The sequence below is a fragment of the Haemorhous mexicanus genome, chromosome 2, assembly GCF_027477595.1.
Source record: "Haemorhous mexicanus isolate bHaeMex1 chromosome 2, bHaeMex1.pri, whole genome shotgun sequence".
Classification (NCBI taxonomy): Eukaryota; Metazoa; Chordata; class Aves; order Passeriformes; family Fringillidae; genus Haemorhous; species Haemorhous mexicanus.
Window position 1 is genome coordinate 56,023,759 of NC_082342.1, and position 18,180 is coordinate 56,041,938.

Here is an 18,180-nt window from a genome sequence, read left to right on the forward strand (position 1 = left end):
ATATTCTGAACAACTGTGTCCCATTCAAGCCTCATATTTGCACATATGGGAAACAGGGTCAAGAGGTACACTCTGTCCCTTTGGGAATATTTCTGGAAGAAAAAGTATCTCAGCACACAGACAATGCTGCATCTTGGAGATCACAATACTATGCTACATCTTAGAGAGAGATACAACTCTGTTATGCACCATGCACTGAAACTTGGCTAAAAGCTGAAAAGCAATCTTTTCCATATGTATCTTGTCTACCCCAAGAGTTTAAATAGCTTACTTTAGGGTTACTTTCCAGTCACACATCTGGAAAGGGAAAAATACAGTAGCACAGCAGCCAGAAACATTCTACTTTGAGTCTTTCTCTTCCTTTTCTTCATTGGCACATCTTACTTTCCCAGAAATTTCTTTCTTCTTTATTGAAAAAGAGATGCACAATTCCAAATTGGAATTGGCACCACTTAAAAAGCAATATTCAACTCATCTGGAAGTATTTAAAATGAACTTACTGTAAAATGTCAGTGGAATCTCTTTGAAGGTACTGTCACGAACAAACTATAAAAACAGAAAAGCAATTTATTTAAAATTTTAAAAAAGTAGCATTTCCCTTACAGTTTCCTCGTGGGTGTGGGTAGGATTCATTGCTTCATTGACCTAAAGGTTAGGTGATGCTATTTGTCCAGGTTGTCTCACTCATTGTTGAGGGAGGATGCAATCTCCCTCAACAAAGAGGGAGGATAGCTGAGATAGACAAGGATGTCTACTTTTTCTTCACAGGTTATTGATGTTGCTGGCTTTAATGGCATAAGGATTTAGTCACTGGGTATTTTTTTCAAATAAGTGATTTGTTTTCCAAAAGTGACAAAGTGAACTAAAGAGCAGATTTGGGCCAATTCACACTGATATTATCCAAATGCAAATATTCTACAATTATTTGGCATTGAAAAACATAACTGCTGGGTGCAGGATATCATTCATGATTATATTTGGGTAACTGGGAGCTATTGAATGTGTTGTCCGCTGAAGAAAGAAAGGACCAGAGAATTACTTGTGACTTACAACATGCTCAGTTAGCTAGATATGGCCAGAAAGACAGAGGTATCAAAAGAATACCTTAATTTGAATGTATTTAATCAACTTCTTCAGTATTGTGAGCAGCTGATCATTTCCAACAGGCAGTTCTGACAAAAGAAGCAGGCTGGTAAGAGGAAATATACAACTGTGTGCATTTTACTTTGATTTACAATGATCAGGAGATGCAGTCATTCCCAAACACTCACACAAGCTTGTACTCGATATATATTACTCCATATCAGCAGAAAAGGCTGTCTTGGCTAGTCTTGTCTTTCATATACTTTACTTTCATAACATTTCAAAATCTTGCCAAGGTTTCAAGCAAGGTTCTTCCACAAAATGAGCATTGAGATAAATTTTCTGTTTCAAATTCCACATAGGAATTGTTTCTTTAAATTGATTACCTTTTTAAAGTTATTGCAATTACAAAGCATGTAAACAGATTTAAAAGACTGGGTACAACTTTCACTAAAAAATACTCACCTGCTGGATATAGGAGTTTGTCAATGACATGAATGACACCATTTGTTGCCATGAGATCAGATTCTCTTGATTTCAGTTCATTAACCAGAAGAGTATCATTCACCTGGTAAAGGATCAAAAAGAACCCAGGTTATCAGAGACATTAGAAAACAGCCCCAAACCCTGTTATAACATTTGGAGAAATGCATGCCATTCTATAACATGGATAGACATGGAATATCAAATCTCTGTTACAAGGCTGTAGCAGGGAGACATTTTCTATACTTAACTGTTTTCAAGTAGAGTTTGCCTCCTTGGATGGTTTTAAGAATATTTGTTACACCAGGCTCAAAGCCACTTCCGATGAAAACCCCTTGTGTCAAGTGGTAAAGAAGAATATTCCTGAGAGCATTTTTGTCTCCTATGTAAAAACAAAAAATTATGGATATAATTAAATGGTAGGGGATTATTCATCGTGGGAATGCTAAGGATTCACATAGACTTGAACTAGAACGAAACATAATATGTATGAAAATACCACAAACATACAATTTGAATTTGTTAGAATGATGACAAAGGGAGAAAGCCCAACTATATGACAAAAAGGTACTCAGAACATAATCACAAAGATCCTATGAGAAATCTACAAAAGAACATAAAAGGGGTCAATGGAGCAGTTGGAAGTTCTGAGTTTGTCTGTTCTTATAGAGGACAGAAGGAGCTTGGAGAAGTCAGGCAAGGGGAAACCACCCTATTTTGGGGAAGATTTCCATATATCAAAGTTTGACATTCCTATGTGGGGTGAAAAGAAAAGAAACCCAATATTTTCAAGACTGTCTTAAAAAAAAATATTTATTCTCTGGCTCAAGTTAACATCCTGATAGGGCTGTCTGAGGTTGAGAGTCATAGGATGGGCTGCAGAAATGCTATAGCATCCCCAGGAGACAGGGTACCAAGTGGACAAACCATATCTGTTTGCCATTACATGGAATATTGACCATTAATACTAGAATTACATGCTGATACTAGTTTTATTAGGAGTTCCAGCCTTTATGAAACTGCTATAGGGATCTTGTCTGGTCATATTCTTTTCCTGATGTCTCTTTCAGTGAAAATTTTCTGGTTTTTCCCTGTGTTTTTTCTCTGATCACTGACCCTACTGCTATTTACTTCACTACTGAAATGCAATTATATATCTTCTTCTTCCTAGTAAAATTAGGACTGAAGTTTTGTGACTGTACCATTCATAGGTAGCATTAAGTTCCATAAAAAGCCTAAAAATGGCCACTGCAAAGATTTTTGCAAAAACTATCAGATTACCTTTGTAACTATGTCACTATAGTTACTGGTTAAAATAATCCTTGGTTTGTATCTTTCTTGTAGATAAATGAAGTATTTCAAAGTATTTCTTATAGATAAACAAAGTATTATACTTGTTGAAAGCTATGTAGTTTAAGGTTTAATCTTTATGGAGAAAACACCATAATAATTTAAAAGAAAACTATGACAGAATTCTAGAAAACACTCTGGGACAAAAAAAAAAATCTGCTGTAAAAAAAATTATGAGGGCCAAGGAAAGCATTAAGTAACTGAGTCACAATGATAGAAAAAAAAAAAATGGTGCATAAAGCCCCTGGAAATGCAGAGGGACAAATAAAAGTGTCTTGTTAACTACAGAATTAGTCCAATATGGCATTGGGCTTGGACAACTTCAAGTTTTGAATTAAAGACAAAAATGATGGAAGGAAGCAACATTATGGAATAAGATACTGAGGAGTGAAATTTAAATTTAAAAATCAGACTGGAGTTTTTTTCCAAGAAGACATTTTCTCTATCCCCAAGAAGGAAATAATTAAGGGATTCCTATGACCTGCTCTATGCAAAAGGTTAACTGCTTCGGCAGACAGCTTTTGTGTCAGAGGTGTATTAGTCTTCTTTCCAATCAATTTTAATCAGCTCATAATTCCAGGGCTTTTTTGGTCACTTACTTATCAGTATGTCCTTGTCATCATCAGTCAAACCTTTAAAGGCATCATTAGTTGGGACAAACAGGGTCCACTGTCCAGGCCGTGCCAGAACATCATCCAAATCTGCAGCTTTCACCAGACTGAGGAAAATGCTGTTTACAGCAAACAGACAAACAACAAACACATTTTGTTGAAATGTGGTATAATTGGGTCCAGTCACTTATTTCCCCCATTTTTTAATTTCTGATAGTGTTTCAATTTTCAAACATTCCGGTTTCCCAGAAATAAAGATAGTAGAAGAGGAAAATGAGGGGTAAAAAAAAAGAAAAAAGGAAATGGCAGTAGTAGCAGACAGAGGAAAAACTATTTGAAAAAAAATATATTGGCAGCCAGGATCAGAGGAGGATTTGTCAAATACAAAACCTTGCAGATCAAACAGCTAAAAGGAGGATGCAAAGGATTGTTCTTGCTCTAGGAGTATGGAGATATTTGCAGGAAAAGGACAGAAATAAGTACTGGAAATATATGCAGTCCTGCTGCTCCCATAGGGGATTGTATCTCTCATTAATTAAAACTCCAGAGCTCATTGCATTTATAGCTTTGAATGTATCACTCAATTCCTTCTATCCTTTTACTCCTCTCATTCTAGTATCTTACAACCCTTTGTGCCATAAAAAAGCATTCTAGCATAGAGTGTGGAAGCCTTTTCATTTTACAGCTGGAGAACATTTTTCTTCCCCCACATTTTTTTTCTTTTTTATGTTATTTGTGTAGTTAATAAACCCTACTATGCCATCCCCACTCTCAAAACCCCAACAACTCACATGCTCACAGTCCAAAACTTTTTCTCAGACCAGCTGTGCTGTATATATCCTCTGCAGGAAAATCTCAGTTCTGTCAGTACTGCTACTCACCTAAACCGCTTATCATTTCTCAGCATTTCATGTAAACTCTTTTCTGCTGGATTGATGATCTGTCTGAAGATGTGAATAAAGCCATTTCTTCCTTCTTTGCTTCCTCTGACCATGCATGAATTTTCAATACATACAGCCTTATTGAAAGAGAAACAAATGTAGCTGTTTACAAAATGTTAAAAATAACAACCATATGTACTTCCTACAGTCAAATTGTGTGTTCTTGCCAGGAAATTTGGCATTGCTTGAGTAAGCAGAAATAGCAAAATCTATAATAAAATAGCATGGTGCAAATATTTTAAAACTTGATTTTTTGTCTGTGTGTTTTGGCCCTTGAGAATGTTCTTAATTAGTTTGGAAAATGAGATTTAAAAATTTGTATCCACTTTGAAATTCTGTTGCATTTTCCCAAAGAGTTCTCCGTGTAAACAAAGCTTGGATTGAGAAAGATCAGATCTTAATTTTTTGCTATCATAAAAAGTTGAAGGATTTTCTGCTAGATAGTCATAATGGTAAATGCAGGGGGTTTCTCAGCTTTGCCTTTTATTAACTTCCATTTTCATAGCTGGATGCATAATTTAGAAAGACTCATTCACTTACTGTGCGATACACAAAGACTCTAAGTAGTTTTCCTCCAATTGTTTCCAGCTCTTGTCCGTTGTACAGTTCATTGAGCCCAACTTTCACTTTAATAATATGATTCTGAAGGATTGTTTTAAGAAGACGTTGATCCAGCCTTAGGGTGTCATCTACAAAGCAAATTTGATATTAATGTATGGTAATTTATATAGTGAGTTTTTATTCAAATATAGTTAAAAGAATCTGAAAATACTGAATCTTTCTTTGAAATGCTTGAGTTAAAGCATGGACAGGTCTGTGTATACAGAAGACAAATTTTTTTGACTATTCCTCAAATTCAGTCAAGAACTTTTGACACAGCCAGGATTAATTACTATAACTAATATGTCTGATGATTTATAGGTGTGCCTGATCCATTATCTGAATTACTACTGTGTTTTGTATTAGAACTAGTCCTTTCCACCTGTACAACTAAAATCTATCCAAATATGCTTCCTTAGTAGTGAGACTTCACTCTGATTCTTTGAGAAAAGGCAAGATATCCATGAGGTCACCTCTGTAAATATACAAACACCTGTTTTGTGGTATATTTATATCACTTTCTCTCTGCTTTGATGTACAGAGAAATAATAACTTTCTTGTATTTCCTGGGTTTAACTAGGATAGAGTCAAATTTCCTCCTAGCAGGTCTCATAGTGCTGTGTTTTGGGTTTAGTATGAGTATAATGTTGATAACACACTGACATTTTGGTTGTTGCTGAGCAGTGCTCACCTTAAGCCAAGGACAGCTCAGTGTCTCATGCTCTGTGAGTGGCCAGGTGCATGAGAGGCTGGAGGGATCATGTCCAGGACAGGTGACCCAAACTTGCCAGAGGGATATTCCATACCATAGATAGTTGTGCTCAGTGTATAAACTGGAGGAACCTGGCTGGGAGGTGTCAGTCAATGGCTGGGCATGGATCAGGGTAACTGTATCATGCACCACCTTTTTCTATTAAGTTTTAATCATCCTTTAAAACAATTATTACTATTACTACTATTATTTTACTATTAATAATATTAACATTATTATATTATTATATTACATTGATAAAGTAATCAAATTGTTCTTATCTAAGCCTATAAGGTTTCATAATATTTTTTTCCCTGATTCTCCTCCCCATCCCAGAGTGGGAAAAAGAGGGGAGTGATCAAGCGGATGTGTGGTACTTAGCTGTTGGCTGGAATTAAACTACTGCATACATTTTCTGAGAATAAATAAGCTTTGAATGTAAGGGAAGTAATGTAAGACTAAGGAAACTGGCAGTTTATTAATATCTTTTAATTCCTACAGTATTTCTGTGCATATTTTGTATCTTATTTTAGTGTTAGTATTTCCATTAGCAAATGATATGAGTGAAAAAAATCTGTGCAGCCTGGTGGTTAGGTTTGTTTTCTACAAGGAATGTCATTTGAAAGGATGAAGTCATTCTATTTATCTATGATGCTCTTGCAGTGAGACTTAGAACAAGTACTGGGGGTTAGTTGGAAAATTGTCATGGTAGCATATATACTTGTTTATTTTGACAATCTTTTAAGGGGACTAACCTGAGAAAGCGCCATTCAGAGGTGCCAGGAGAGTGTATTGGCCTTCTGGCCTTAGAGAAGATGCCAGACCTAGCTGTGCCACCAGGTCCGTGAATGTAGTCTGCTGAGCACCCCCAAGCTCAATGACTTGTTTGGCTGCAAGTAAAGAATTAGGAAAAGGTATTTTAGCACACAATGTCTTCCTATTCCTGATTTGGATTCTCCATGCTTATCCAGAACTATATATCTGAGGGAATCTGGGTAAGGTTATTGAAAATATCTTCAGTGCAACAAGGTTTTCATGCACGTCACTGACCAGAATCAGGAATTAGCACTTGATCAATGAGGTGGATAACGCCATTGCTTCTCACAATATCTTTGCGTTTCACCATTTTCACTCCATTCACAGTCAGACTTTCACCATCGCAACCAACTTCGACAGTTTTTCCTTCCAAGGTTTCATAGACAGCTCCACCTGTGATGGCTTCAGAGCACTGGAGAGTATTTAATATATGGAACTTCACAAGAGCTGCAGAGAAAAGAGCAGGAATTTAATAGATGTAGGTGTTTGGACACATATACATATACGTATAATTTACATATAGGTGTGGAACAAATCATCCCAGCTACACTCTTTTTAATTAATTTCACTCACAGATACTTTATTTAAATTTAATGATACTGTAGGCCTCCAAATCACATTTTTGATCAAAACTATTTGGCATCCCTTATATTTTTAAAAATATATTTGTTATGCTACAATCTGCTGGTCACTGCATATGATATGCTCCAAAAGGACCTATGAGTACAAAACTCCATAGGCTATGCAAAGGTATGAGAGAATTTCAGATTCAAATAGCTCTGAATTTCTAGGGACAGAAATGTCTATCAGACCTATGCGGCTGAACTATTAGAAAGTCAATGTGCCTATATTTTCACAGTTCCCTTTAAAATGTTTTGGAGATTAAGTTTTCAATGACTTTCTCCCCTTAGGCAAGTGGAAAAAAAATTAGAGACAGAAGAAATAACTCCTCCTACACACATGAAAATAGAGGTACTTCATTTAAGATATAAGGATAATGCACTTTCTGCCTCCTGATCCACTCATACATAGTTCGCATTTGCAAAAAAGTTTAAATACCTTCAGAGGCCACCTTGTCACCCATGATTCTTTCTAAAACTCCCCTTGGAAGTTTCTCAAAAGCTTCATTAGTAGGAGCAAAGATTGTGTAATGACCAGGTCTTCCAAGAATATCCATGACACCTGATGTAATGGCAGGAGCCTAAAATATAATTTTTTCTTTTAATGCTGATTATTTGAAATATTACCAAAATACATTATCTGTCTAATTTTACCTCATGCCTGCAGATACTTGGATGCTAGACTGAGATCATAGTGTTTTAAAAAGATAGATCATAAATGTGGTTGCCTCTAACTGTCATGAACTGGATTTGAGGGATTCAGAGGATCTTCTTCACCTTTACGCCTCTGCATTTAAAATACCTTTTTGTATTTATTAAGGATATGGAAGATGGAAAAGGACATCAGTTATCTGCAAATCAATGGCATATTTTTTAAAATACGCAGCATGAAGTCCCATTACACTGTGCAGACGCATTTTTCAGAAGATGGAAAAATTAGAAACCTGGACAATTTTTAATCATGCTTCATCTGTACAAGAAAAATCCTTCTTATGAGCATCTACTGACTCTGTGAGTGAGGTCCTGAAATTTATTTGGTGTCTTTACCATTTTTTATTATTTGTTTTGAAATTGTTCTTATTTATCTAGCACCAGACTCTGTACCTTCATGCTCATGTTTCATTTTCTCATTGCTTGAAGAGAAGACACTTTTTAGGCACAGGGACACATTCTGTGCTATTGATGTTGCCTTTTTAAATAGCTAGATTTGCAATATTACCTGGAGCTCTTAATTTAATTTATTTCTCTCTCTTACTGAGCTAACACCTCTTACTTCCAGGTTTCATAAAAAAATAAAAAAGGAATTAAAAAAACCCTCCTTAAATAAACAGAGAAAAGTTTTTATTTTTGTCCACTTACTCTAAATGACGAAAGATCATCCTCAAATTCAATGAAATCTTGAATGGTATTTGCAACAGAAGTCAGGACACGATCAATGACATGGACAACACCATTGGTAGCAATTTGGTTGCCATGGATGATCCTGGCACAGTTAACAGTAACAACCTATATTTGAGGAATCAAGTAGTAGAAGATTAAACACTAATTTGATCACAAGATTGGAACCTGACTCTCACAGATTGGCAATGTAGGTACTGTAAATTGTGTATTCACTGCTGGTATTCCAATTGATTTTTTCAAAATTCGAAATAAAGCCTTGTAAGATTTGAAAGTTTGACTAAGCTTCTGGAAAGATAGCAGCAGATTTTTTCAGGTTACATTGATTTCATATTCATGTTTAATTTCTTACTGCAATTATTCTGATTTCTTATCTGGCTAATGTGTTGATTGTACTGCTTTTTCAGCAATAAAACCTGCAGACAAGCAAACATTTTGATGCATTTAAGACAACAAAGATGAGTGAATTAACTGAGAGTTTCTAGCTTTTTTTTTTTTTTGCCTAGGCAAATAATGGATGTGTGTTTCCTACAACTTTCAATGCTCCTACCACGCACTCAAATTCAAACAAAAGACCTGTTTTAATATTATTTAGGAAAACTATAAAAATTAATAGTAGATTTTGCCGTCAAATTTATTATGATAATGTATTTTGACCACAAAAGGCTTTGTCTTTTATTAAGAAAGTACATTTTCATTTGCACTTTTATTTCTAAACAGCACAATCTTTGTTCATCCTTTCTTAGTGATTAGTCTACAGAGCAGTCAAAAGTTCTATGAGAGAATACTTATTTTTGTCAGTGGCAAATGACTTGGTGGATGGTAAACTTTTGATAATTTATTTTCTTAGTTATATAAGGAAATAAAGGCAACAACTAAATATAAATATGAGAGGGAAAAATATATATGAGAGGGAAAAAAGAGAATAGACTTACCCCATTGGGATAATGGTTAATAAACAATTTCTGGCCATTATACATAGACACCAGGGTCATGCCATTCTTAAGATCTTTTGTCAACATGCGCCTGTTTAACATGTGGTGGTGGAGAGAATTATACAGTTCAATATTTACATTGTCAACCAAATTCCTGTGAGTTTCCTGAAGAAAAAAAGAAATTTAATTCATTACAAGCTTCAAAACATCTTGCCACTCAGAAAGATGTACATATTGTTTTACCTCAGTATATGCTTTTAACATACTCAGCATCTGTTACGGAGGACAACTTTGATGCCTACAAATCTGACTCTACTTAAATCATCTTCAATTCTGATTTGCTCGCAAATGGAAGATGAGTCTTCACTACAGTCAAATCATTGGAGGAGCTTTAATTCAATGTTTATTCAACTGAAATAATTACTAAAAGAAGGACACCTGAATTTCTGACAGTGTACAGCCGTATGTCATGCAGCTGCTGGAATTCCTAGGAGTTTCCCAAAACTATGCTAAAGAAATTAACAATACTAATATGTGTCATGCAAGTGCTTAAGTAACAAGCAATTAGAGTTGCTTAGTACTCCTGAAAGTAAACCCAGCTTCTCTAGCTTCACAAATTTACATTAAACATGTAGATTATTTCATTATTACCTGTATTATGTCCTTTTATGTCTAAAACTTGACACTGTTTCCAATCTAATTTATCCCACACTAGCTGCTTCAGCTGAAATGCTTAACTCACTCACATGCACACAGACACACACACTTACTGAATCTAACTGGTCCCAGGCTTCATTGCTTGGTGCAAAGAAAGTGAAAGATCCTCGTCCCTCAATCTCTTCTCTCAGCTTTGACATGTCAGAGTAGCGCTGTGTGGTGGTAGCTCCCACAATACCAAGGGTACCATATACATGATCAATAGGAGCAACTAAAATAAACATGAGGAAAGAATACTGTAAACTCTTCAGTTTATCACAATCAAATTTTCTTTCTGTGTTTTGGATGCATAATAGTTCTGACACTGTTTAAATCAGAATTAAACAATATGTTTAGATTAAATTTTCATTGTCAACATACTCAAAAATCATCTAAGTACATCTGCTTGCTATTGCTTTTTGTGATATTCTTAATAAAAAATTTGATCAAACAATACCGAATATTGTAAAGTTTCCTTTAAAAGATCTGTTGTGTTTTGTATCAACCCAACATGAAGAAGGGAGGCTATCCCACAAAAATTTTCATGGATGGGTCTCCTTCAGTCATGATGGACCATAATTTGTTTTGTGAGGCCTCTTACTCTTCTTCCAGTGTCTGGTTTATGCACATACTGATTCATCCAGAGAGGAAGAATGGCCATAGTCTCACAGTTAAAACATGGCTACATGAGAACAGCATTCATCTCTCCTAATTTTAGGCATCTAGAAGTGAGACACTTACATATAATCTAATGGTTCTTGGCTCTTTTTATGGTTATTGAGAAGAACAGGTGATTCTAGTGTGTGACTGATCTCATCCTAATGTCAGTATCTGAGGGGAGATTTATTTATCTGAACAAACTGAACTCTGCATTATTGAATCATATTAAAAGGAATATCTCAGTTACAGGGATCAAAAACTATAAAATGTGTTCTTTCTCATACTACTCTTTTCTGCTGCAATTAGTTTTATTTTTACAAAGAATAATAGCATAAATAGGAGACATGAAGAATTTCTGTCTTCATTTTCACTCTTTCTTTAATAAAGTCTATAAGAGACTTTAGGCAAATTTGATTCAAGCTTTTTCAGAAAAAGGAAAATACAAAATTTAGATATGGTCCACCCTGGGTCCTGGCTTTCTGACCACACCGGTGTGCTTTATACTAGTTATGGATTTGATGGGAATAGGTGTCAGAACTCAAGACATTCCTTTGAGAGTCCAGAGTTTCCTGAGACCCTTGCCAGGGGGCTCAGAGACCCTGGCACACAGCCCAGAACACCAGCGTGTTCAATTACGAACCACGAAACAACTTGTCACCTTTATAGAAAGAAATAAAAGTCACAATAGTGTAAATAGTGTAAGAATAAAATAATTACAGAGTCTAAATGTAAGTTTTAAGATTTTTAGTATAAGAGTTTCTAGTGACAAGATGGAGAGATTTGAGCGTGTCTAACCTTTCTTCTTCTTCTCTACCTCCATTTTGTCTAGTGATGTCAACACTTTTAGATTAGTCTAAAGTAGAAACTCACTGTCTAATATAGATGATAAGTATTAGAAAATAACTGTAAATATTGTACACGTAGTTTGTAGTATATAAAAATAACACCGCCCTGAAGGTGGGGGGAGTGCCTCTAGCTGTCCTGCCAAACAGATCTCGGCTAAACAGAGAAAAAGAACTTTATAGATAAGATGCAGTAAACAATCTTGAGACCGAAAAAATGAAGAGCCCTGACTTCTTCTTCAAGCACCGGGCTAAGAAAAGAAACTTTCGAACTTTAGTCGGGGTCACTCTGACCAGCTAGAAAGAGAGACCCCGGCAAATAGGAATTAAAGCTCTTCTTTGGCAGCTTTGGGAACTGAAGACACTATCATTTCTCACCAATCCAGAACCTGGAAGGAGCTGGGAAATTCAGCCTAGACTTTATGATCAAATTCAGTGCTATCTAATTTTTAATTGTGGTTGCCACATGCAAATGAAGCTGTGCATTCTTAGGCAGCGCTTCTTAAAAAGAGGCAATCATTTCTTATGCTGATCACCTTTGAAACTCTGCTGGAATTTTAATCCTTTCCACGTGCCAATTTGTATATAAGAAAATAAGCTTGTACCTGCAGGACATCCTCTCGTACCATCCATCTTCATATAGCCAGGGCAACACTCATATAAGACAGTTCTGTGGGATACAGACAAAAGCACCATTAAATAATATGCAGGAGAAATAAACTAATTTTAGCTAAGTTTAATTTTATTTTTATTATCAATTTTTCATTGCTGGCACATACTCTCCAGCTTTTCAGCCTTTTCTTGTCATTCAGCCTTTTTTTGTATTGATTACAAATTGGTCATATTTTACTAAATTTACAGTTTTTGAATTTAAAGAATGACTCTCATCATAAAATTTAAGCATTGGGAGGGAACATGGGCAGGCTTATAGCACTCATATAGAGTTACCAAAAGATGATGTGACTAGAACAGCAGCTGAAGAACATTAGTTCATCTATTGTGTATTGATCAGATTATGACATTGAACAAAAAGGAAAAAAGATGAGGATATTAAAATAAAATCCTGGTTGAAGGGTTGTAAAGAAAAAGACATACTTAAATGAACAGAATAGAAATTAATAGAAATTAAAACTAGGTGTGGCCACCTACATACTGGTTATAGTATTTCAGAGAAGGTCCTGTGCATTGTAGGGAGATAAAAAGTGGGATAAGAGAACCTCTGTTTTCCAAGGAAGAATTTGAAGAAGCTCAGGAATGAGGGAGAGATCTAATTAAGAACAGACATAAAACTGGTTACAGCGAAGGAAGTCACTAAATACAGGATAGATGGATCCAAGGGAAAGTTCACAGGTAAATGAAGTAAGGATGAAAACCAGAATACAAGGAAACAAACCCAGGGTTTAAAAAGCTTGTCATCACAGCTTAGCATTGCCAGGGGCCAGGAAATGTTATATAAAAATACTCTCAAATACACATAAGCTACACATAACAGCAAACCAGGGCTGAATGACAATTCTATAATGTAATGTTCATTTTAACATTGTTTCTCATAAGATATAATGTCTTCTTATTTAATAGACAGAAATTAAGAGTTCTACCATTGACCTGTTAGAAAAATCCTCCTCTTTTACAGGAAAATGCAGATTTACCAAAGTTATCACTGAAGTAATTTTGGCTTTTTGGAAGAAATTTAATACATTAAATGTCAGATATTATTTTTCAATTTATGGCACACTGTATAGTATATGGTGCACCATAATGACATCACTGTTTCACATAACGTATTTATTTTTATAGATGTGGCTGATGTTGGCAGTTCAAAAGTTATAAACACTCATTCCTTGAAGCTTTTTACTGGGCCTTTAACCACTACAGTTCAGTTTTAATTTTCAGAATCTTTGCTGGCAGCTGAGTACATTTTTCTCATGTTTCCTAATTTAAAGCTGACAAAAAGTTAATCACAACCACATTAAAATGAACAGCTTATTCAAATGAAATGTTGGTCTTAATATCTTCAACATCCAAACTACATCAAGAGATTTTAAAATAAAGTAGACTGAAAGAAAAATAGTGTTAAACAGCAGGATTGGAAAAGTGAGGATTATCATTCCATAAAAGAGAGCAATCTGATAGAGGTGGTGAAATGATTTCTTTTTTAAACACAGTCCTTTATTTCTCTGTTCTATGAAAATATTTTTTATCCACTCCTTCTTATGCACATATGTACATGACATATTCACCCTTCTTCCACGTGCATATTTTCAACTGAGAAGCCATATATTGAAAGTATTTATATAGTTCTTTTAATACATCTCTTTCTTTAAGGCAATTCATTAAAGGCTGTGTCTTGGGAATGCATGGATAGCACAGGCTACAGATTTTTAATCTAATGATAAACCTTTTACTCTTAATCCTTCTTGCATCCTTGCCAGAAGCTAATAATAAAAACATAATAATCTGATTATCTGTTTAAAAAAAAAGTGTAGCAAAATTGGAATTAAAATGTTCTCCTAACTGTGTGAACTGCTTTGTCATGAGAAAATTTATTTTCCTCCCTTGGAATAGAAAATATTTCCCCCTCATCCCATGGGAGGCTATGAAATATTGCAGTTTAATTAGCTTTTGGAAAAAGGAAAGAGGCAGCTGAGTTATAAGCATAGAGTAAAACATGGCAAGTTTAATCCTCATACCACATTCAACAATGATACAATTAATGAAAGACAGAAAATTGGCTGAAGAACATAGGTAAGAAGAAAATGCTTCTTCAGTCAAGAATTACAAGATCAATGACTTTTTTAACACGTATCTTGCTATGCACAGCCCAGGCTTCCTTTCAGTCAGCAAGTTCCTACTTACATTATTCACGTTCCCTTACAGTTTTTTGCAGTTAGAAGGTTCTTTAGCTGTTCCCAAAATGTAAGAAAGATGGGATGGGAGGGAAGAGGTTTGTATGGGGCATCATCCCACAATAAGGTCAGAACCAGATAAAATTTGGTGCAAGATGCAGTTCCTCTGTACAATCTGTGTGTAGGCAGAGCACACAGGGGAAATGCCACCTCAGACCAGACCAGAAATTATCCTCATATGCATCCCCACTAGTTCAGTATAAGCCTGTGGCCGAAAGAAGAAAGAAAGCAATTATTCAGCTAAGAAACCAATGATGCATTCTTGAGGTTTTGGTGGGGTGCATTTCTTTGTCTTTGTTGTTTTTTGTTTTGTTGTTGTTGTTGTTGGTTTTGTTTGGTTTGTTTGTTTGTTTGTTGATTTTGGTGGTTTTTTAAAAGTACAACATTGTCCTGACCTCATCCAAAGGAGTATATTCCAAAGGAAAAAGACAGAACAGCACTACCTTAATCCTTGTTATTCTTGGCAAAGAGAGCCAGTGTTCAGTTTATTCAAATCAGCTCTGTGACTCATCTGTTTCTCCTTCTTGCTGGCATGGAGATAAAATACTGCTGAGAAACAGTGGAAAGACTTTTGTTCCAACAGATGCTGATTTTAGGAAATTTGTATGTTATACTTCCATTGTAAATGGGAATTGCACACAATAAAAACTTTCAACATTTTACAGACATAAGTTAGGGAGGACTTTTTAACATAGAGATATTGACATGAGGTGAGCTGTTATCCTTTGGATTAGTATTCTTATTGGAGAAGTCTCTCAGTCTTGTCTGTGTTTCTGGTTTTAGTATGAAGAGTATAAAACTCATTAATGGCTAAAGCTAAGTTACAACAGATGCTTTATTATAACCACAAAAACCCCTTAAACAGCCCTCAGGAGTTCTATGACTCAACTTGTTCTCAGACACGTTCTTTTCCTCATCTAGCCCTGCTCTGTGAGTGCTTGTACAATGGTAGGGGGGTTAAAATGGAAGGGGAAGGGCAGGTGATAACTTTGTGTACACTGTCATGACCAAACCCACCCAGCCCCACCACTCAATGTCTTTCTCTGGTTGGCTGTATTAGACTTCTTGAGGCCTTGCACAGGATTTGTGAAATGTTTTACAACTAACATTCCTCAAAATTCTGGTCATGAGGAGAACAAAATCTCCACATGACTTCAGTTCTATGAGTCTGAACCACTTACTGCTTCAAACTACTTTTCCTAACTCATGAAGTTATCTAGCACTGCTTCTGGAGCTTTGCAAAGTAATGAATTCCCTCAGATTCATTCTGAGAGCAGATTTTCTTTCATGGGAAGACATGACATCTATCTAGGAATAAAACCACAGAAGCAGGTTGCTTTCCAAAACTGCCTGAGAGAATATTCAAGCTCCACTCTAAGCATTTTCAGGAAATACCTTTCTTCCCAATGTGTCTGCGGTAGAATAAAATTTAGTGCCAAAGTTGTCAGTAGTATGGCAGACTTTACTGAAAAGGTGAAGTATTTTGGATGACTTGCAGTGTGCCCAGAGAAGGAAAGGGGAAGTCAGTATTGCAATGCCACCTGGAGGAGAAGTAAAGTTTCTAACATAAACTATAAACAGTTTGTCTGTGAGAAAAGGAGATTTCTAATCGCTCATTTTATTATCTCAGTCAATGGAGAATAGTTTGGAAGCAGAGCATACTTACGCTTTCTTTCCACAGATGGATTGCTGGTACCAGTTTCTGCAAGTGCTGAAGTATTTTTTTTTTGTTCCCATAACTTGCTGAAGAGCACAGACATTTGGGCTATGGGTGCAGAGAGACACATTTTAAAAAGAAGTTTTCATGCATGAAAAATTTTACATGAAATAGTAGCAAATAGTTTTCCTGTCGAGTAGGAAAATTAACATCTGGTTTCATTTCCTAGGACAGGTGTGTTTTGAAGTAGCCACAGTGCAAGTTCTTGGGACTGCCCAGCAGGATTCCTTGGCAAGTCCACCCTCCCTGCAGCGACAGAAGCTTCCCCTTGGTTCTGGTTTGACCCTGTGGGTCTGATGGGCAGTGATCACCAGCTGTGCCCAGGCAAGTCTCGACATCCATTTCTCCCTTCTCCCTGTGAAGTGAATTACCAGCCACCAGGGACCAGTGAACCAGTGGGGCTCTTTTCATTAAAGTTTTTGTCTTTTACACATCTGTGCGCTGAAGGTCGTGGGGAGATGGGGAAGAAAAGTGCCTTGTTCTTTAGGTAGAAGGAAGCCCTGTCTTCTGTAAATCAATCAGCTGTTTTGATTACCAACCATTTTGAGTACCGCAAGCACCTAAATAAACATTCTGGGAATTACTGGGGACCAAAGGGTAAATTGGCATGTAAATAAAAGGAGTCACAGACTTCAGAGGAGGAATACGTATTCTTTAGCATGGTGGTGTAAAAAGATGAATTTCTTATGGTCAAATTCCATGGAGCAAGGGCATTTCATCCCTTATTTTTATACTTCTGCAATTAAAAAAATTCATCAGCTTAGAAGTTAGAATATATACTTTACATCACCGGGAAGCTAGTGAGCTTCTTTGTTTGAAAAGCTAAAAAAAATTTGAAAAGCATGTGTGTGTAGCAGGCAGTGGGAAGATAGGATGGTAAACAATTATTATTCACAGAATGTTTTTTTGCTTAAGAAGACTAGAGGAAAATATCTTTAGGCACATGTGTTTTCCTGACACCAGCTGTTAAAATTATTTCCATGTCTCCAAGCAGCCTGGCTTGTAAGGGTTGCCTTTTGGAAGCCCTGCTGAGCAGCTTGCTGCATTGCTCTAGTGGGAACAGAAGTTTCACAAAGGATTCCCAGTATATATTCCCACATTAGAAAACATTTAAATAGAGTTAACGGTTTTCATCAGGATGGAATAAAGAGAGCAAATACTGTGGATAGCTATCAACTCTGCAAAAGCTTGAAAACACATCAAAATATTCTGATCTCCCATTACAATACTTACAAACTGAAATTAATTTTGGTGATTCTGAATCACATTTTATCCATTGAGAAGTGGTGATTTTAGATTTCTTTCCATTTTATGACATTTAACAGTGTTCTGTCTCCTTTTAAAACTCTGTGAAAAGCTTTTTATTCGGGAACAATCCTTGTAAAATTAATTTTAAAGAAAATTCTACTTGAATGACAGTAAAAATTCATAGTGAAAAATTACATGTAATATAATGCTAGAAGAAAGGGGAGAATAAAGATTAACAAGCTTCCCTTTAAATTAGAAATAAAAGCCAATTACTTACCCCTGGTCGCGTGCCCTTATTCGACTGTGAGTTAAAATCTTGTCATAGTGAGCAAAAGCAGCTGCTTGTTCAAAAGCAGACAACAAAAAAGTCAAAAAGGTGAATAAGAAGAAGATCTTCATCTTTAGTCCTCTGTTGCTTCTGGCAAGTCTAGAAGAGAGAACTGGCAAAGGGTCTGAAGAGCTGACAATTTATATACATGCTAGAAGGTGGTGGGAGGGAACCACAGGATCAACCTGAAACTTT

The 18,180-nt window shown here is 35.9% G+C and overlaps 1 protein-coding gene across 18 annotated transcripts in view; it reads right to left on the reverse strand.

The window, feature by feature from the left end:
* POSTN (periostin) overlaps window positions 1-18,180 on the reverse strand; it is a 31,809-nt gene extending 13,629 nt beyond the window's left edge. For 10 of the 18 annotated variants that reach the window (XM_059838915.1, XM_059838913.1, XM_059838912.1 and 7 more), the window contains exons 1-16: window positions 17,935-18,179; window positions 16,359-16,457; window positions 12,392-12,456; window positions 10,359-10,516; window positions 9,589-9,753; window positions 8,615-8,761; window positions 7,695-7,836; window positions 6,870-7,082; window positions 6,575-6,709; window positions 5,009-5,157; window positions 4,409-4,545; window positions 3,516-3,646; window positions 1,818-1,948; window positions 1,549-1,651; window positions 1,105-1,172; window positions 501-546 (exon numbers count right to left, since the gene is read on the reverse strand). In XM_059838915.1, the coding sequence (XP_059694898.1) occupies window positions 501-546; window positions 1,105-1,172; window positions 1,549-1,651; window positions 1,818-1,948; window positions 3,516-3,646; window positions 4,409-4,545; window positions 5,009-5,157; window positions 6,575-6,709; window positions 6,870-7,082; window positions 7,695-7,836; window positions 8,615-8,761; window positions 9,589-9,753; window positions 10,359-10,516; window positions 12,392-12,456; window positions 16,359-16,457; window positions 17,935-18,056 (2,011 nt within the window). In that variant the 5' untranslated portion in view covers window positions 18,057-18,179. Of the gene's footprint in view, window positions 1-500; window positions 547-1,104; window positions 1,173-1,548; window positions 1,652-1,817; window positions 1,949-3,515; window positions 3,647-4,408; window positions 4,546-5,008; window positions 5,158-6,574; window positions 6,710-6,869; window positions 7,083-7,694; window positions 7,837-8,614; window positions 8,762-9,588; window positions 9,754-10,358; window positions 10,517-12,391; window positions 12,457-16,358; window positions 16,458-17,934 lie in introns of all 18 variants that reach the window. The other 8 variants (XM_059838917.1, XM_059838911.1, XM_059838916.1 and 5 more) reach the window with 2 other exon arrangements.